Source organism: Macaca mulatta, chromosome 2 (assembly GCF_049350105.2).
Source record: "Macaca mulatta isolate MMU2019108-1 chromosome 2, T2T-MMU8v2.0, whole genome shotgun sequence".
NCBI lineage: Eukaryota > Metazoa > Chordata > Mammalia > Primates > Cercopithecidae > Macaca > Macaca mulatta.
Window position 1 is genome coordinate 132,435,962 of NC_133407.1, and position 22,007 is coordinate 132,457,968.

At 40.3% G+C, this 22,007-nt stretch overlaps 1 protein-coding gene across 8 annotated transcripts in view; it reads right to left on the reverse strand.

Annotated features, from left to right (window-relative positions):
- TAFA4 (TAFA chemokine like family member 4) overlaps positions 1 to 22,007 on the reverse strand; it is a 199,234-nt gene that overhangs the window by 147,177 nt on the left and 30,050 nt on the right. For 4 of the 8 annotated variants that reach the window (XM_028844354.2, XM_077993309.1, XM_077993308.1 and 1 more), the window contains exon 2: positions 4,146 to 4,280. In XM_028844354.2, the coding sequence (XP_028700187.1) occupies positions 4,146 to 4,159 (14 nt within the window). In that variant the 5' untranslated portion in view covers positions 4,160 to 4,280. Of the gene's footprint in view, positions 1 to 149; positions 257 to 745; positions 863 to 4,145; positions 4,281 to 10,347; positions 10,509 to 22,007 lie in introns of those variants that run through there. The other 4 variants (XM_077993311.1, XM_077993310.1, XM_077993312.1 and 1 more) reach the window with 4 other exon arrangements.

The window sequence follows — 22,007 nt, forward strand, 5'->3', positions numbered from 1 at the left end:
GAGCATTAAGTAAATTTTCAATAAAAACCTTTGATAAGTTAGAGTTTTCCGAGTTAGCCCTATGCATCAGTGAGAAGCTAATTTATGAATCCGCAAGTTGTTGCTTGAGTTATCCTAATAGAGCACGGGGATTTTATTCTATTTTATACCATGAGATGTAAAAGCAACACACGTAGAGCTAGATCCAAATAAAATACATATGATTTCTGGATCTGAAAGAATCCATGGAGATTTTGCACATGTGGTCCAAGAACTTTCGCCTGGTTTCTCTGACTGTACACTAAGGCTTTCTGGTCTGCAAGACTGGGTTGATTAAGCCAATCTCAACTCCTCCTTTGGGGAGGAGTATGGGCAAATACAGGTGAATATAAAATAAATTTAACTTCATATGATGGACAGTATCAAAACAGTTGCTCAAAGACAATTCAGTTCATGTTATGGTTGTATGGTCTATTCTAAAACAAAAGAGTAAAAAAAGGAGGATATCAAAAACATTATTCCCAGCTGCCTAATTTTCTGCCCTTTTATAACATCATAAGGGAATTAAGTAGATAGAACTTGATTAACTTTGTTTGCTTTTTTTAAATTTACTGTTCAAGCAAAAGTCACTGCATTTGGCATCTGAAATTAGGTTCTTCCTCACACATTCCTCATGGCATCTTATTACCACAACGGATCAAAGAAACCCCCGTTTAATATATGCAAATGTATACACACTTATGGGCCGACAATAAAAACATGGCACCTGAGTTTGGCTTCTTGCCTGAGTCACACTATAGGCGAGACTCCTAAGGAAGTCCTCCAAGGAAGCATCTCCAGCTGCCAGCAACCTAACAGTGCCTCTACCAAAGTCCCAGTTCCCTGCTCCAGGAAAACACATCAAAGCCTCAGGGGAACTGAATGCCCACACCATACTCCAAGGCACACACATGTTCTGCTGCCAACCTTCTCTCCCCGTGACCTCTCACAATTCCGTCAAATAGATCTTGTTAAAGGGTGTATTGCTTATTGATTTGAGATTTAGTCTGCTTTTTAAGCAGCCAAGACAATCATCTTTGAAGAACTTGGTGTTAAAGGTAACAAAAAGCATTGGCTTCCTTTTGCCCTTTTAAACTGTTTCAAAATGGTTTTAAATGTCTATGTTGGGTAATTTGCAATGCAGCAATAGAACATTAATCCTTCATTTATGTGATGCCTTGAAATTTTCCCTTTTGGGGCCACTAATTATGACAAATTGGAAGCCAGGCTATCTGATACAGCCTGCAAATGTGTTTTGTTTGATCTGTGCTTTTAAAAAAAAAAAAAAAATTTGAATTGGTTGCCAACACACAAAATGTCCAGATTGCACATCAGAATCCAGATTCTCTTTAAAAATTATTCCTGGCATCCCTGGGCTCACATTTCTGCATGGGAGTAACAGGCTGGGGTGGTCACAGCTGCCCCTAGACGGGTCTCCACAGTCCCTCCCAGCAGTCAGTACCTTGGGCCCAACCAGCCCGACTCATTTACATATGGCCATTTGAACTTCTGATCCTTGGGTAAGAGGAATAAGCTTTTGTAACAAATAGATCGATAGCTGACACTGGGATAATAAACTGAAATTTTAGAACATTATGTGTGAGACAGAGTGTTCCATTACAAAAAAACAAAAATCATCAAATACAGAAATTTGAGCCTCTGGACTTCCCCCAAATTACGTGATTGATAATAGCATCTAGAACTCATGTAAGATCCACATATTATTTTCTTTGCCACCTTTCAAGCTGCTCCTAAAGTTTCTGTCCCCATCATGTGCATACACTGAGGTGGGAGAGATGGAAGGCATGCTTTGAGAAACCAAAGGCCCTTCGAAGCAGACAGGCTCCATGTTTCTGTGTAAGTTTAGAATGTTAGCAATGTCTGAAGCAAATTACCAAACTTAGAAGTTTAAAACAACAATCTATAGCCATACTACCCTCAACCTACCTGATCTCAGAAACAAAGCAGGGTTGGGCCTAGTTAGTGCTTGGACAGGAGCAGTTTGAAACAACACCAATATATTATCTCATAGTTTCTGTAAGTCAGGAGTCTGGCATGTTCTGGCTGGGTCTTCTGCTCAGAAACTCACAGGCTAAAATCAAGGTGTCAGCTGGGTGTGTCCTCATCTGGAGGCTCAACTGGGGAAGGATCACTTCCAAGTGCCCTCAGGTTGTTGGCCAAAGCCATTTTCTTGGGACTCTCTGTATTCCCTGTATTCTTGCTATCAACCAGGAACTGCTCTCAAGCCCTTCACATCTTTGCCACATGGCCCCTGCATGAGCTCCTTCATGGTTTGAATCTCTTCCTCCAGGAAAGGCTCAGTCTCATTTTAGGGCTTATCTGATTAGGTCAATCCCACCCAGGATAATCTCTCTTTTGATTAACTAAATTCAGTGTATGTGGAACCTTAAAAACACCTGTGAAATCCCTTCATCTATGCCTTACAGGTATAATTTAATAAAAGATGTAACTCTCATCATAACTACAATGCCACCGACACTCAAAGGAAAGCAATTAAAATATTTAAAATAATGTCCCACTGTTGGCAATAATTGAATGAAATATATCTAAATCAAAGAGAAAGGGTTTCACTCGATAAAACCATAAATTGATAGATAATTTGACCATGTGTGTCAAGCATTTACAATCCAGCAGATCACTTATAGGATTTAACCCTAAAGAAATAACCAGCAATGTATGGGACTTTTTTTATTGTTTATACTATTGAAAATGATCTGGCCATGCATGGTGGCTCTTGCTTGTAATGCCAGCACACTGGGAGACTAGTGGAAGGATTGCTTGAGGCCAGGAATTCAAGGCAGGAGTGAGCTATGATTGTACCACCACATTCCAGCCTGAGCAAAGAGGGAGACCCTGTCTCAAAAAAAGAAGGCAGAAGGCAGGAAGGTAGGGAGGCAGGGAGGCAGGGAGGCAGGGAGGGAAAGACAAAAAAATGATCCAAATGATCCAAATGTTTAACAGTATGAGACTGGTTAAACAAATTATGACACAGCCATGAGATGGGATGTTCTTCAGTAATGAAAGTGATATTATAAAATGAAAAAGAAACAAAAGTTTATTTTAAATATATGAATTCTATGACAGCCTGGGCCTGTTTTGCCTTCAGATCCATTCTTCCCCCTTCCCCGGTATTGACGGCTGGCGGGCCCTCTAGGCTGCATTTCCCAGGCTCCCAGGTCAGCTGGTTACTGGCTGGGTTCAGTCAAGGACAGGCAACAGCTGGAACCTGGAGAATAGGAAAAGGGATAGGCCAGGACATCTCTCCCTGCCTTCTCTGTCTTTGGCAGGATCTGTGGAGTGGCCATTTCTCCACCATGGCTCCAGTTCCTGCCAGAAGGGCCCACTGTGGTTCTAGCTTCCGTTCTAGTTTCCTTCTTCTAGGCACTGCTTCCCCACGGACTAACTGCTTCCATGGTCCCCAGCCAGGGGATGGCAGTGGCTTCCTGTGTATCTTCTGCTCAGTTTCCCTGACTCTCCCATCGTATGTATAACCAGTCTCCTGAATTCACTTCCCACTGGACAAAAATGGGAAGTTGGAGATAATGCATTCCCAAGACATGCAATTTACCCAAGCTCATGGAGCAGTGAAAAAGTCAGCAGAATAGTTTGTTTTTCTGGTTGGATTTCAACAACAAATGCCTTAAATCAAAAGTCTCAAGGGCAGACATTCCAAATCCTGGGCAATGATCCCTAATCTATCTTCTTCTTATGTGGACAATTCTATGTAACGAGTTGCTGGGTGAGTAGCCATAAGTTCCCAGTCCCTAAAACAAGTATTCACTTAACAGTAGCTCAACAACCACTCCCCCAGAGAAATGCCAGGTCACAGTGGTGGGGGTGGGGCCAGAAAGCTATTCAGCAATAGATTTATATTTCCTCATCTTTTCCCCTACTGAATAAACCAAAGTACTATTTTGCAAACTGAAATAATTTTCATTTCACAGATGAAAGATAAATGAAAAGATCAACATTTCCCCAAATTCCCAAAAAGTCTGTGTAAAAGCAGGCTTCTAAAAAGGATCATCAACTCCAGGATACTCACTTTTGCTAAATTCTCAATACTTTGTAGAGATATCATGTCCAGGTAAACGTTAAAATAATCTTACCTTGGGGACCTCATAAGATTTGGTTCTAGTCAAACACAATTATTCCAGGATGTATTTCAGAGTGACTCCAAATTCCCATCTGTAGCTAAACCAATCATTTCTGCCGTTCCAAAAAATTATCATAGCTCAGAAGACCTATGTTAAAAAGACCAAAAAAAAAAGAATCAATTAGCATTTTAATATTAAAATGAAACTAATTTCCAGTAGCAAAATAATGGTTTTTAACCATGACACCTGCAGTTTCAGGCAAGTGGCAGACAGCCAAACATATCCATATTTGTGAGGTGTCCTAATATTAGGGAGGAAAAGATACAGAATTCTACAGTCATTAACTAGCCACATTTAGTTAACATAATATAGTTTTAAAGAACTTCCTGCAGCAGGAAAGGTATTCAAAATTTAACAAAGGGCCCCAAATCATTTGAAATGGACAAATTTCACTCTCCCATTTCATTGACCATCAGGCAAAAATGGAAGTTGGAGATAATGCATTCCCAAGACATGCAATTTGCCCAAGCCCATAGAGCAGTGGAAAAGCCAGCACAAAGATCTGAATTCTTAGATTTGTGTGACATAAGCCTGAAGATGATGCTAGAATATCTACAAGGTTGCTTTTTGAAAGAATGTTAATAGAACACCAAGAGAAAAAGTGTTTCCAATATAATCCACAATATCAAAATATAAAGAACACTTGTGAATACTATAATTGACACTCCCTCAATGCACAAACCTAAAAGGATTTTTCTACTTAGCGAACACATTTGTAAAAGGAGTCAGATGATCCTAAAGCAAAGACATCTTAAGAAAAAAATAGAACATGAAACGATACCATTTGTAATGATGCTAAGTTAAATACATCCCTCCCAGTGGTGGCGATCAGAGAAAAATAATGATATGCATTAATAAATATTCAAGTTGCAAATATAACATAAAAATGATTTTTGAAATGCAGTTTAATTACTTTAGAATCCTGTAGAACCAATTAAGAATCCACCACCAAGCACAACTGAGATTTTTCTCTTGAATAACCCGAAGACAATTCCACAAGTTTGATTAGAGAACACTTTCGGTAATAAATTTAAAGACTCACCACTTTGGGGCTGCATATAGGAGAGTATGGGCCTTGAGTAATTAGTTCAACAAGAGGGAAATGGCTTTAAATAACTGTATAAATATGAGTTGCTCAGAAAAAAAAAAAAAAAAAAAAAAAACTTGAAAATGTTCATCTCCCAGATCCTCCAACTTTATTAAGTATGTTTGTCCTTATGTCCACCCCAGGGCATGATGTGACCTTCTGCTATCAGAAAGAACTACACAATATAATTTATCAGAACCCATCATAATGAACTCCCCACATATTGAAAACCAAAATGACCTTTCCTGGCTAATATTTATCTTATTTTCTTCATACAAAAGGAACCACTGGGTATTCTTTTTTCAATTCATTAAAAAGATAGATCCATCAGTGGAAAGTAATGCGATCTAATAGTTCTTATGCCAGACAAGAAGCCAGGAGTTTAATTTTAGGCTGAGCAGTAACTCATTCAGTCATATTTTCCCAGAGTGCACCTGAGGCACTTACTTGAAAGAATTAACACTTTCTTGTCATGTCTTAGTCTGTTTTCTGCTGCTATAACAGAACAGAAATTGAGTAATTTACAAAGAAATTTATTTCTCACAGTTCTAGAGGCTGGGAAGTCCAAAGCACAATGGCAATTAAATTTCAACATGAGTTTTGGAGGAGACATTCAAGTCATAACATTCCACCTCTGGCCTCCCAAAACTCATGTTCTTCTCACATACAAAGTGTATTCATTCCATCTCAATAGCCCAAAAGCACCAATTCAAAAGCCCAATGTCCAGAGTTCCATCTAAACAGATATGAAACTCAAGATTCATCCCACCTCAAATGCCCTCCAGCTATAAGCCTATAAAATCAAAACAAGTTATCTACTTCCAAAACACAATGATGGAATAGGCATAAAATAGACATTCCCATTCCAAAAGGGAGAAATAGGAAAAGGAAAGAAGTAACTCATTCCCAGTATGTCCAAAACCCAACAGGTAAAACAACATTAAATCTTAAAGCTGGAGAAAAATGTCCTTTGGCTCTGTATGTCCTGCATCCTGGACATGCTACAGCAGGAACTAGGTTACCAACACCACCGGCAGCCCTGCCCCTGTGGCTTTGCTGGACCCCATCCACTCAGCAGCTCTCTTGGACTGGGGTCTTGTGCCTGCAGCTCTCCCAGGCTGGAGTTGTACACTGGCAGCTCTACATTTCGGGAGTCTCTGAGGTAGCCTCACTCCCATGGTTCCACCTAAGGACTGCCCCCTAGTACAAGCTCTCTGTGGTGGGTCCTCCCTCGTAACAAGTTGTAACAAGTTTCTGCCAGGACCCCAGACTGTCTGATACATCCTTTGGAATCTATGTGGAGGTGACCATGGCCCCAAGGCTCATGCACTCTATACTTCCACAAGATCAGCACCATGTGGATGCCATCAAGGCATACCACTTGTGACCTCTGAAGCTCTGGCACTAGCTGTACCTGGGTCTGCTTGAGGGGTGCTGCATTGGAACTTGGGGAGAATTCCAAGGCTGCACAGGGTATTGAATGCTGAGGTCCCACAGGTACCCCTCTTGAAATCTTGCCCTCCAGGTGCTAGCTTGCCTGAAAGATCTCTGAAATACCATCAGGATAATTCTCTCATTGTCTTTAACAGCACCTGGCTCCATCCTAGCTGTATCAATCTCTTTAGCAAATGGTTGCCTGACCACACCCTTAGTACTCTCTCCCAAATACACTGTTTTATTCTTCACATGGACAGGCAGAGAGTCTTCCAAATCTTTCTGTTCTGCTTCCCCTTTAATTGTAAATTATGTCTTTAAATAATGTCTCTATTCACTCATTTTACTGTAAGCACCCAAAAGAAGCCATGCAGCACCTTGAACACTCTCCTGCCCCATATCTAGATCATTGCTCTTAAATTCCATCTTCTAATGGAATCTTCTAAACCCTAGTGCATGGATACAATTCAGCCAAATTCTTACCATGTTAAAACAAGGATTGCCTTTACTCTGGTTTCCGATACCATGTTTCTCATTTCTGCTTGAGACTTCATCAGAATGGCCCTTATCATCCATATTTCTAACATTCTGATCACAACCTCTTAAGTGATCTCTAAGAAGTCTCAGACTTTTCCTACAGCTATTCTCTTCTGAGCCCTCACCAGAGCCACCCTTAACACTCCATTCACAGCAATACAGTTTTTCAGCATTTACTTCAAAACTGTTCCAGCCTCTACCCCGTACCCAACTCCAAAGCTGCTTCCACATTTTCAAGTATTTGCTATAGCAATAACTCCACTCTGTACCAATTTTTTGCCTTAGTCTGTTTTCTGCTGCTATAACAGAATATCCAAAACTGAAACAGAATACCTTTTAAAAAATCTATTTCTCATAGTTCCAGAACTGGGAAGTCTAATATCAAGGTGCCAGCATCTGGTGAGGGCCTTCTTGCTACATTATCCCATGGCAGAAGATGGAAGAGGAAGAGTGCTCAAGCGAGCAAGAAAGGGCTGAACTCGCTTGTATAACAATCCACTCTCACAATAAGGAACACAGCCCCCGAGATAATGTCATTAATCTATTCATGAGGGTGGAGGCCTCATGACCTAATCCACCTCTTAATGATCCTACCTCTTAATACCATCTCAATGACAATTAAATTTCAACATGAGTTTTGGAGGGGACATTTAAACCAAACTGTGTCACTTCTAAACTTCAGTACATTCAAGATCAATAACTTTGTGCATGGCACCAAAAGAAAGCATTTACTTGCAATCATTTTATTCCTGTTGTTTCCAACTATAACACAGTCCTTTCTATCACTCTGCTTCAAAAGTCATTTGTTTTTAAAGAGTCTCAGTGTTCTCAATGATGAAAGACATTGCCCATATCTAGACTAAGAACATTTTTTTAGAACATGTCTGGTCATTTTCGGAATGAACTAAAAAGATGGTGGATGCTGGGCTGCATTTTTCATCTTCTGCCTGATGTGTGGGTATTATGTGGAGACAGTCACGGATTTACTACAGAAGAGCAGAAAGCCTATTTATGTCTCCTGGCACCAAGAAACTTTGAGGTTCCGAGGCAGAAGAGACCATTCTTCAGATGTTTAATTTATTTCCATGTTACACAAGAAAGAATTCTACCTACACTTGATTTCTTATCAAGGAAAATAGAGAGGCTGTGCCTTCCTCTTCTCTTGCTACTTGCCTCCATTATTGGTGGGGTGAATTCCCTCGGAGAACTATTCTTTTAGAATACAGTCATTCACTTGTAGATGAGCACCTTCAGAATACCTCTCCTGTTTACTATACCCACCTCACTCCACTTGAGAATCTGCAGAGCATTACATTTCCCCCATCTTTTCACTCTAAAACTCTGAAATGATGAAATACCAGTTCCTCTTAAAACTGAAAGACACACTGACCTTAAACCTAGATCTAACCATGAGGAAAATCAGATGAACTCAAATTTGAGAAACCTCCTGCAACATAATTTCTCTGCTTTCTTAAATAGTATCAAGGTCATGAAAGACCAAAAAAAAAAAAAATTAAATAAACATGAACATTGTCTCAAATAAAGGCAAGAAACATGGCAACCAAATGCAACTGTAATCTTACATTGGATCTTGGACCAGGAAAAAATAGCCACTCTCAGAATGAACTGTATGCCCACACAAAAACAAGGACACATATACGTAGCCATAAAGGACATTATTGAGAAAATCAACAGTATCTGAATATAGCCTGTAGATTGCATTACTGTGTTCTATCAACATTAAATTTCCTGATTTTAATCCTCATACTGTAGTTAAGAAAGAAAATGCCCTTGTTATTAAATACACCTTGAAATATTTAAGAATAAAGAGGAAAATGCCTCCCATTTATTTTCCAATGACTTTAAGAAAACATGGGAGGGAAGAAGGCAAGAGGAAAGAGAGAGAGAAGAGCAGGATAGAGGGAATGAAGAAGAGAGAGGGAATGAATGGATGCAAAAACAAATAAGCTAAAGATAAGCAGCTAGGTGAATCAGGGTACAAGGTATATGGGAATTCTTTGTACTCTTCTATGAACTTTTCATTAAATTGGAAATGATACCAAATTAAGACATTAAATACATACTTAAAAGGCTTCAGTTTACAAAATATACTAAAATGATTGAGAGCTTATTGCCAATTCTAAACAATGAGGAGAGTGAAAGTTTGAATGTTCTGGTTGATTCAACTCTCTGAGCATTCACCCAAGCCTCCAGAGAAGGTTTATTTGTTTTTACTTTAAGAACACTTACATAGCACCTGCCAGGAACCATGCACTTGTTAGTCATTTTAAAATACAAACTCACTTTCAAAGAAGGATTTATTTACATTACGATATGGCATAGGTAGAAGCGGCTTGTCCAAGCTCACTTAGCTAGTAAGTGGCTGAGCCAAGATTCTAATTTATGCTGTCTGGTACCAAGGTATCTACAGTTTCAGTTCTAGTAAAAGCATTTCTAAAAAATATCAGTCCCTTTTCATGCTTTAGTAAACAGGAGGGAAATAAATCTGTCTTTCTTCAGGACTTGAAGACATTGGTCATCAATCTGACATTAAAAATTCTGTCTGTGGCTGAATTTGTGTAGACAATTAGACTGAATTTGTTAGCAGACGCTGGGATTGTGCCTATGATGGTTTACATTAATGACTAAATAAATATTGCCTCATCTCTGAAAAGCTAGTGAAAAACAGTGGCACAGGCTTCTGATATGCTACTGATTTATTAAAGGTTAACTAATGTCATTTCCCAAATTAAGACCAAGTATGCAAGAATTACATACAGCTTGAGTGCCTTCGCCGCCATTTTTTTAAGCAGATGGAAAACAGCTGCACTTCTGAATAGAATTCTCTAAAACGTTTCAGTGAAGATATACTAGAGCCAGAACATCATACACAAAGGCTAAATTACTTCAGTTGATTTCTATGAAGGAATTCAGCACCAAAACATTACAAACAGATTTTTGTCTGTGCATCCACTCAAACTCATCTCCTAACACGTTCAAATTCAAAAGCATTTTTGCAACAATACACAGCAAAACAGAATCTGCTTAATAACAAAAACAGCCCAAGTGCTACTAAACCACACTGCCCTTTCCCACCTGCCCATTCACCAGGGAAGTCTCCAAGCGCATCTTGCATCACCTCCAGAGTGAGGAGGTTTGGATAATTAGCTATTTCCAGACTCACCATCAGTTCATCTCTGACCTCCCGGGCTGAGATCTACCAGGATAGCCTGGTGCCTTCTGTACTCAGCCCCTTGGGTATTGGGGCACTAGTAGGAATAATTTTTTCAGCTAATGATGTAAGAGGTGACACCCTAAAGAGTTTAGACATTGTGGTAAATCATTTTTCCACACTAATTTCCACCCAGACAGATGATGGCAGTGGGAAATGTTTCAGAAATCAGCCATCAGGGTTTGGGGAGTAACTAGAGGGTTTTATGAGTGGAAGGGTAGGGATGGGGGGAGACTATCCCACTAAGTGATGTCTTTCCATTCTCATAATCAATAGAAATGTCAAAGCAGAACTTGCCTACATAAAACCATTCATCATTTCTCCAGACAGAAATGAGGAAAGATGTTTCCATTTCCAGTTGCTTAAATAACACAATCACATTGAATTGTCTTTAGAAATCTGCAAACAGCTTTTCCACCAAAGCATGCACAATGAAATGTAACTTCTCTCTTGACAAATATATCCTGAAATAAGGCAGGTATTAATGATCTTCTTATATTAAAGAGTGTGCTGATGAAAGTAAGTGTACTTAATAGGTTACCAACGTTTATGTGAATATATTTCAAGCACTGATACATGGCAGAACTTCCGCTGAGCTATCATTTATAATTATCACATATGCGGAATTACTTTTGTAATTTAGAGAATATTCATTGTCATATGTTAAAGCAGACATGTTTTTCCACCAATATGTGGTATACACCTGACATAAATTGCTTTTTATTGCTTGCTTAAAAATCATCAGTGAAGAATTTACTACTGAACCATTTTACAACATGCTAAAGCATGTTGTAAATGAGCCATTAAAGACAATAACTGTCTATTAAATACTAAAGAATTTTATAAATGGCATTTTAATTTCAAGTGTTACCAATACCATCTCATCTAAATTAGGTGGTAGAGAGTTGTTTTAGAAGAGTGAGAAGGTTGGAGGGGGGTGGATGATGAGAAATCAGTTAATGGGTACAATGTACATTCATCAGGTGACGGATACTCTAAAAGCCCTGCCTTGACCACTACACAATCTACACATGTAACAAAACTGAACATGTGCCCATAAATATGTACACAGAAATAAGATTCTTCTCCCATTTTTAAAAAGGGCTCTTCTAGTCACAGATGATTTAAATAAATAGACATGTTATGTTTATCTAAGGTTTACACTCTGTCATTTTAAGAACTGAGAAATTCCTTAAAATCACAGCATCGTCAGGTGAGTGCACTGATACATTCCTTCCTAATGGATATACGGTCAAACCAAGCATTTCGTTAATGAAGAAAAACTCTAGTCTTCAAGTGATCGTGAAGTAAAAAGTACAAAAGCAATCACTGCTAAGTAATACTGGATAATTGAGATCCGGTATACATAAAACTGAAAACTTAGCTGGCAAGTTACATAAAATAAAATGCGCTCACCAAAATCAGCACTACCCAGCATGGCTCCACAGCTCGTTGTCCAAATGAAATTGCCCAGGTCTGGGGCTGAACAAATGTAAACGGTAATGACAGTTTAGCCATAAATCTCTCAAGGCCCAATTATCCTTACTGCAGAGTGTTTATTTCTTTTAATTAAACCAGTTTTTAATTGGAAATTTTCCTCTCATTTCTCATTTTTCAAATATTCAAAACAGAATGTCTAAGGATTTTATTTAACATAATCAATAGCCAACACAAATTTTGGAGACTATCTACAAGTTGCCAAGTAGTTGAATTTTATCTGAAAAGTTTTTACATGATAGGATCTAACTTCTACATAAAAAAAATTTGTAAACATTAACTAATGGGTCTTCTAATACTATCATCATTACTGTGGGCAGGTGGGAGTCTGTTTACTTATAACCAGAACATAAAGTTCTTGAGGGGAGGATAATGTCTTATTTCTCTTCTACCCCAACTGCTAGTATAATACCTTGCATACCGTGGAAATTAAATATGTTTGTTAACAAATGAATAAATGTAAGCCCCCCGTTTCACTCCCAAATGAATGGACATTTAACCTCTATGCTTCCCAAATTCCTCATCTGTAAACAAATATAGTTTAACTGGATGACCTCCAAGGTATCTTCCAGCTGTAACAATAACTCGCAGACCATTTTAGGAAAAGTACAGTGTGATTTAGCTACTGTTAAAAAACAGCTCACGAATCTATATACACAGTAAATTCAGCCATGAGTGGATTACATTGCAAGACAAAGCCCATCGCAGACAATATTGGCCATTCTAATCTATTAGTGGGATAAAGGCTTCTTAAAAGCTTAATCTAAACCTGTATTACATTTCAACCTTAAAATCATCTTTTGTTTGACAATGGTGCCCTCCTGTGGGCAAAACAAGGAAATATTTTGACCATGTTAACATGTTAACTGGTTTACAATATGAATGTTTTTATTATAATTACACCTTTAAATTTTTAATAAAGCCATATTTATAAATAGAATGCAAACTATCCTTAAACATAAGATATAATTTAAATAACACTATCACACTAAATAGTATTACCAAAAGAAAAAGTTAAATCAAAATATACTAACAGCTTCTAAATGAAATGGTAATTACTTCTACGGAATACTGCACATAATAAATGCAGGCTTAGTGGGATTCAGTATTTGTTGGTTCTTCCTGTTACTTTTTTTTTTTTTTTTTTTTTTTGAGAAAGAGTCTCACTCTGTCACCCAGGCTGGAGTACAGTGGTACAATCAGAGGTCACTGCGTCCCTCATCTCCAGGACTCATGTGATCATCCCACCTCAGCTTCCCGGGTAGCTGGGATGATAGGCGCACATCCCCATGCCTGGTTCATTTTTTGTATTTTTAGTAGAGACGGGGTTTTGCCATGTTGCCCAGGCTGGTCTCAAACTCCTGGGCTCAAGCGATCCTCCTGCCTCGGCCTCCCAAAATACTGGCGTGAGCCACCACGCCTGGCCCTGTTACTTCTATAACACAAGTCTATGCTACGAACTATCAAAGGTCCTAAGCTATTTTAAGATGTTCAAACACCCAGCCTGTGTGTACTGAAAGCAGACTCAGCACTGGCATTATACTGGGACATGCTGGGGGAAATTAAGAAGACTGATTCTTGTCAATTCAAGACAAAGCTAACTGGAAAGGACAAAACACACAAGGAGCAGCCAACAGACTAGGCCATTCAATATTTTGCAGTGTGTTTTAGCATAATGAAAACAAAGACTTGAACCATGTGGAAAAGGGTAAGATCACTGGGGACTGCTGTAATCCAGGAAACCTTCCTGGAAAAGGCAACAGCACAGAACAGTAAAAGAAAAGATGGAAAGGAGTAAAGAGAAGTTTGAGGGTGTTTTTGGATTTTTTTGGTTTTTTGTTTGTTTTTTTGAGACAGAGTTTCACTCTTGTTTGCCCAGGCTGGAGTGCAATGGTATGGTCTCTGCTCACTGCAACATCCACCTCCCAGGTTCAAGCAATTCTCCTGCCTCATCCTCCCAAGTAGCTGGGATTACAGGTGCACACCACCATGCTGGGCTAATTTTTGTGGGGTTTTTGTTTTGTTTTTGTCTTTGAGATGGAGTCTCACCCTATCGCCCAGGCTAGAGTGCAGTGGCACAATCTCGGCTCACTGCAACCTCCGCCTCCCAGGTTCAAGCAATTCTCCTGCCTCAGCCTCCCAAGTAGCTGGGATTACAGGCACACCCCACCACGCCCAGCTAATTTTTGTATTTTTAGTAGAGACAGGGTTTCACCATGTTGGCCAGGCTGGTCTCAAACTCCTGACCTCAGGTGATCTGCCTGCCTCGGCCTCCAAAAGTGCTGGGATTACAGGTGTGAGCCACCACGCCCAGCCTTAATTTTTGTATTTTTAGTAGAGATGAGGTTTCACCATGTTGGCCAGGCTGGTTGCAAACTCCTGACCTCAAGTGATCCACCCACCTCGGCCTCCCAAAATGCTCATGGGATTACAAGTGTGAGCCACCGTGCCCAACTGTTTTTGGTTTTGTTTGTTGTTCTTTTTGATGTAAAAGGTCTATATATGTGTGTGGGCTTGTTTTGTTTTGTTTTGATTAGATTAGGTGGGGGGAGGGGAAGAGCCACTAAAGGCTCTACTCATGTAGAGAAAAGAGGAGAGGAGGTACAGTGGGGAGGGGAATTAGCTATTCACAGGGAAGTTAGAAGAGCCAGCACAGCCTCCATGCTCTATTTCTGCATTCAATGGGTCACCTCTGCATGATTCATTCAACAAGAATTTTTTTTTTTTTTTTTTTATCAACTCTCTGTGCCAGAGCCTGTGCTGGGTACCGGACACTGAGGGTAGACAAGGTCCCCAGTGTCCTGGAGCTTGCATTATAGTGTGGGGGGACAAACAGGTAAACAAGCATAAATAAGGTAACTGTGGGCTGAGAGAAGCATTATAGAGAAAACAAAAGTGAACAATGTGATGGAGACTAGCTGAGCTCGGAGGAAAAGAGGTTAGCTACTTGGACTGGGTGTTCAGGGATGGCCTGGCCTCACTGAGAAGGTGACTGTGACATCATGGTGAATTACATAATGTGACCTTCCAAGGGAAGCATATTCCAGGTAAAGAGACAGCACAAAGGACCTGAAGCTAAAATAAGCTTGGTGTGTTCAGGAGCGGAGAGGTAGCTAGGGTGGCCAGAGGGGAGTAAGCAAGGCAAAGAGAGGTAGGAGGTAATGTTAGGTAGCAGGTGACAGAGAGGTATCTGGGGACAGATCAGGCAGAGAAGCTTGTAGGCTACAGTGTACCATTAGAATTTTATTCCAAATGTGGTATGAGAGTTTTAAGCAGGAGAGAAACAGGAGATGGTTTAGGTTTTCACAAGAGCCGTCCAGCTGCTGGGTAGAGAATGTCCTGATGTGGGGACAGGATCAGAAACAAGGAGTCTACTGTAGCCATCCAAGCAAGAGATGGTGATGGCTTGCAGCAGGATGGTGACAACAGAGCCCAAGAAAAACTGATCATCCAAGGCCAAACATAGCACCAAGCACACAACAGGTTCTCGATAAATCTGTGAATGAATGAGTGCTTAAGTGAGTCAGTGAGCAAAACGTTATTATCAGTCTTGCCATATGCCATTGGTTTTTTACCTCTCTCTAGAGCTGGTGTCTGTCTCGTGGGTAAATACAACAAATACTGACACAGATGGCCTGAAGAGAAGAAAAAGTGGCAAACACCTATTGACTGCTTGTTCGCAGACTAAGGTTTTGACGAGAAGTACAAGGGAATGAATTTGGCCAGCTATCTGGAGAGTAGGGTACCAGTGAAGCCCAGGCCTCTAAATGGGGTCCTCTCACATCCCCGCTGGGTATCTCAGACACTCCACATGGGAGCAAACTACCGAACTACCTGTAAGGTCCAAGTTTCAATAATACTAGTTTTTATCTTATGGACACTGTATTTCATACAATCTGTTGTTTTTGTTTTGATTTGTTTTGATTAAGACAAAGTCTCAGTCTGTCACCCAGGCTGGAGTGCAGTGGCATGATCTCAGCTCACTGCAACCTCCGCCTCCCAGTTTTAAGTGATTCTCCTGCCTCAGCCTCCTGGGTAGCTGGGACTAAAGGCACACGCCACCATGCCTGGCTAATTTTTGTACTTTAGTAGAGACGGGGTTTTGTCATGTTAGCCAGGCTGGTCTCAAACTCATGACCTCAAGTGATCCTCCCGCCTTGGCCTCCCAAAGTGCTGGGATTACAGGCATGAGCCACCACACCTGGCCTAATCTAGTTTTTTACTCTTCACTTTGGCTACTAGGAAGCTGAGAGCCAAATTTATAATTCATCTTCAGTAAGTGAACAGGACCTTTCACCATGCCTTTTATATGCTAATCTTATGCTTAATTATGCATATCCTTATTTTTGGCCAGGCTAGGTGGCTCATGCCTGTAATCCCAGCACTTTGGGAAGCCGAGGAGGGCAGATCACCTGAGGTCAGGAGTTCGAGACCAGTCTGACCAACATGGTGAAACCCTGTCTCTACTAAAAATACAAAAATCGGCCAGGCATGGTGGTACATGCCTGTAATCCCAGCTACCTGGGAGGCTGAGGCAGAAGAATTGCTTGAACCCAGGAGGCAGAGGTTGCAGTGAGCTGAGATCATGCCATTGCACTCCATTCTGGGCAACAAGAGCAAAACTCCGTCTCACAAAACAAAAACTTATTTTTCCCTTTATCTCTCATTTCAATGTTATTCTTAAAGGCGCTCTCAAATCTGTTTTGATGAAGACATACAAAAATGAATATATCAACAAGACATCATATACTATAACAGGTCCAAAGTTCAGATTGTCCTCAGAGTCTCTTCATTGACTCTCCTTTTCTCTACCCATCCTACTTGCCAGAACAAAACTCAAAATTTCCCCCTTGACATGGTTACCTCAGGTGAAAGCATTCTTTCCAAATGAAAACTGTTACCCAGACTGTACATCAAAGGAAGTCCCAGGCAACAGATCACACGATCACACCAGGATTCATTGACCGATTTCCTGGTGGATAGCAAGGTTGTGAGGGAATGGGACAAAGGACTGGTCAGGTTTGGTTTAAGGTAAATAGGAATGGGAGGAACAAGGTCCAGGACATGTGGCACAGGGAAGTGAGTGCAGTCAGGAAAGCTGGAGAAGGACAAGGTGAAAAGGGGGTGAGATGGGAAGGGACCCCAAGGAAACACATTTTACAGCTTGAGCAAAGGTCAGTCTCGACCAGCAGTGATTCAGAACCAGTCGCTTCATCTGAAATTAAAATCTACATGTTATGTGTGATCCAAGAATCCGGAAAAGTGTTCACAGACCCTAGAAAATATTGAAAGGCATATCTGACTGTTTTGCCCTTGTATTTAAGTCAAGGGAAGAGAATCAAAGAATCTGTTATGATAATGATTTAGCATATGTGGGCCAGGCCCTGTGGCTCGTGCCTATAATCCCAGCACTTTGGGAGGCCAAGGTGGGCGGATCACCTGAGGTCAGGATGCCTATAGTCCCAGCTACTAGGGAAGCCGAGGCAGGAGAATGGCTTGAACCTGGGAGGCGGAGGTTGCAGCAAGCCGAGATCGCGCCACTGCATTCAAACCTGGGTGACAGAATGAGACTCCATCTCAAAAAAATAAAAAATAATTTAGCAGATATGTACTCTGGGTCAAATACTGGACCAATCAAGCACTTTATATCTCATCTTGTTGAATCCTTAGAATAACCCTCTAAGGAAGTCCATTTTGTTTTGTTTACATCTCTGTTTAACAGGGGAGAAAATAAGTAAGTCCACTTACTTACCCAAGTATACAATATAGGTGGTAAACTCAGGATTCCAAACTGGACTGGGAGATTCCACTACCTGGGAAGAAAAGGTAGTGTCGACCAGCAAAAAGCTTGAGAAAACAAGAGGAGGAATTGAAGTAGGTAGTAAGTGGTCAGCCAAGACCTTCTGAAGACTGAAGTCTGGACACTACAGAAAGCCCAACTCAGAATATTTCTCGGGTCGAGGATGCAGTTGCTAAAGACGGAGTCTTCCCAACACTAGCCATAGTGGTGTAAGAAATATATCACATAAATTTCAGCCACATATCTACTTTTCCATGTGTAAACTTTAGGAAATAAATGAAACACCTTTAAAATATTTCCAATGAAAATTTAGCATCCAAACTGAGAGGCTAAGTGTAAAATACACACCAAATCTTAAAGCCTTAGTAGAAAAAAGAACTGCCTGATTAATAATTTTTAATATTCCATGTAGAAATATTATTTTAGAATAGCCAGCTAAATAAAATATAATATGAAAATTAAGCATAAAATTCAGGCACACTGGTATAACCAACAGTGGTTTTCCACAGACAAAAATATACCCTGGATTTTTTTTTTTTTCTTCATTTCAAAAAAAAGTTTTTGGCATTCACAGAAGGCTTCTTAAACTCCTTCCATGGTTTGACATCATTGACTCAGATAAAGGCCTAGGAAGCCATTCCTCTTATTCAGGATCTAAAAAAGCAGCAGCTCACATTTATAATGCATTACAACTAGAACCTGAGGCCTAAGAAATGTCTATGTCGAGTCCACAGTTTCAAACACAAATTCACTCATCAAGGCTTTGTTCGGGCATCAGGGAAACATCCTGGCAGCAAGTATGCCTCTATAAGGAAATATTGGGTCGCGATCTCATAACTCCAACACACAGGAGATGCACCACACACTTTAGGAGACTTCTAAAGCAGAAAAACACAAGACATTAGGGAGAATGACCTCTCTTCCTAGTTTATGCCTTCAAGATATTAAATGTACTATTCATCCCCAAAAGAAGAAATGCATATAAAAACTAAGACCACCATAATATGCAGTGTAATATAAAAATTAATATCTGGAATGCAAATTTCTTTTCACCACCTAAAAGACATTTAAGCTTTAATTAAAATAATAGGCCGGGCATGGTAGCTCACACCTGTAATCCCAGCACTTTTAGAGGCCGAGGTGGGTGGACTGCCTGAGCTCAGGAGTTCAAGACCAACCTGGGCAACATGGCAAAACCCCGTCTCTACAAAACACACACACACACACACACACACAAAATTAGCTGGGTGTGGTGGTATACACCTGTAATCCCAGGTTCTGGGGAGGCTGAGACATGAGAATCACTTGAACCTGGAAGGCAGAGTTTGCAGTAAGCCAAGATTGCGCCACTGCACTTCAGCCTGGGTGACGGAGCGAGACTCTCTCTTAATAATAATAATAATAATAATAATAATAATAATAATAATAGAGGTGCCTGGAAACCATTAATTCCAAAGTACCTTTGGTAACTGGGGCCAGAAGGAACAGAAGCCATATAATTCCAATATTATCCAGCTTTTCCCAGCCTTCCTGCCACAGCGTCTTTGCACATGGCAGTCCTTCTGTTCAGAGTCAAACACATTGTTCTCTCCTCCACTAAGTTAACTCCTACTCATCCTTCATATCTCAGGGCAAATATTACCACCTCAGAGAAGCATTCTACTCATTAGCTAAAATCCCAAATTTTAATCTTTTCTTCTTGGTGCTCTCTAGAACTGCATTTTTATACTCACATGAGAACTCCCTACAGACTGGAGCTCTATGAGGGCAAAGATCAGGCCTCTTCTCTTAGCATTGCTTCTCATCTGTAGCCCTTTAACAGAGCAAGTACAAAGCACTCAACAAATACTTGTTGAATCAATGAATGAATTTGAAAACCTAATCAGGCTATCCCATTTCCTTTACCTAATAAATTGGGTTTTTCAATCACAGTTTCCACTTTGCAGTGAAATTTTTAACCAAAGATGCTTTCCTAGACATTGACCTAATTCGCAACTACTGCTTTCACTAAGGAACATCCCCAGCCCCTATCAAACCTTCTAAGAAAGGCAGGGCAGCATGGTTTGTTATGTAGTTCAGCCACCCAAGGCTAATTCAAGCCAAGCCAAGGGAAGTTTCCTCTTCCTGCAACTTAGAACTGAGATTGAGAAACAGCTAATCATTCTAGAATTAGCTGTCAAGGGAGGAATATATAAATTTAGGAGGTATGGGGTGGCCAGCTTCCCCTCATCCATGCAGGGGGTACAAAGAAAGCCGGACTTCACAGAGACAGGAGTGACACAGATGCACACAAAGCAGAAATGAGACTAGAAGAGGATGATCCAGGTCCCTGAAGGTCATTCTATTTTTAATTCCAAGACTTTCCTTGGCCTGCCTTTGTGCCTTCCCTTGAATTCCTCAAGAACTCCTATAGCTATTTCACTCAAAAAAAAAAAAAAAAAAATTCTCACCTTTGCTTGGCCTCGCTGGAGTTCTGTGTTGATCTAAATAGAATTATCCCATTTCATAGATAGGAAGAAATGAGCCCCCAGAAATTACCTTCCCAAAGTTACAGAGCTAATTAGTTGTAGCGCGGGGCTTTACACCCAAGCCTTCTGAGACAAGGGAAACTCTGTCTGTGCTACCCAATTAGTAGCTACTAACCATATGTGACTATTTAAATTTAAATTTAACTAAGTAAAATTTAAAATCAAGTTCATCAGTTCCAGGAACCTTATCTCAAGTGCTCCATAGCTCCATAGGGTAATATTGTCATATTGGACAGTACAGTTCTAGAACATCTATTTCTTCTATTGCAGAAAGTTACATTGAATAGCACTAGATCCTTGAAGGATAAGCCCTCTCTATTTGTAAAATCTGAAACAAACTGCAAAAGCTGAATTTGGCTGATACCAAACACAGTGGAACACACTGGAATGAGGGCAGATCTTGCCACTCCAAGGCTTGGGTTCTTCTCCTCTTTACATCCTTTCAGTGGGCAAATCATTAGACTTCTATGAACCTCAAGCTCTTATCTGAAAATGGATTTGGAAATAACTACCTGGGTCACTCCAATGTTCAAATGAGGCATGGTACAGTGAAGGGCTCTGTACATTGCACTTATACTAACAATAGTTATCATTAATAACAGCAGCAGCTAACATCATTTCTAGAGCCTATATAAGAACTCTGCTATAAGAACTTTCAATGCATTAACTCATTTAATCCCCTCTAATGTACTTTGAGGCAGCTGCTATCAGTATCCTCACTTTACAAAGAAGGATATTTGGAGGCAGAGAGGTGATATGATGTGTCCAAGGTCAGCTACCACGTGGCAAAGCTTGAATCTGAACCCAGGTTCCAAAGTCTGCCCTCTTAACCATCTGGCAACTCTGTCCTTCTAAGATCTCAAAGTGGGTATTCCACAATCAATGCATTCACTCCTCCCTCTCTTTTACCCATACCACCATTTCCTTTCAGCTAATACTTATTCACTTTTTTTTTTTTTTTTTGAGACAGGATCTTAATTCTGTTGTCCAGGCTGGAGTGCAGTGGCATGATCATGGCTCACTGCAGCCTTGAACTCCCAGGACCAAGTGATCCTCCATCTCAGCTTCCAGAATAGCTGGGACTACAGGCACATGCTACTATGCCTAAAGATTTTTGTATTTTTTGTAAGGCAGGGTTTCACCATGTTTCCCAGGCTACTCTCGAATTCCTGGGCTCAAGCAATCCACATACCACAGGCTCCCAAAGTGCTAGGATTACAGATGTGAGCCACTGTGTCCAGCCTCATTCCCATTTTGTATGCATACTCTAGTTACAACCTTGTCTTTTGGTCTTTCTCTTTTAACGTGTTTCCCTTATATGTATATATTTTTGTATACGGGTATGAGAAACAACCAGAACCTTACCGGACATGAAAACACTTGACATCCAAACAAGAAGCAGACCTGTTCACCCTATAACATTATGCAAAGTAGCAATCAGCAAACAGATCCTGCTTGAGAAAACCTGACAAACCAAGTTAGTAAAATCACTTTCCAAAGTATTTTCAATTTAATAAGTAATTTCAGACATCATTGGTTCTCCCAATCAATGGCCATTTCTATAATAGATGAAAGGAACCGAAAAAAAAAAAAAAAATTCAGGGACAAGACTCTGGAGAGCGTCCCAGCACCCTCCCTCTTCTTGTTAACATTTATCTGTCCTGTAACAATGGCAGGCACAGTACTAGCCAATGCTTTT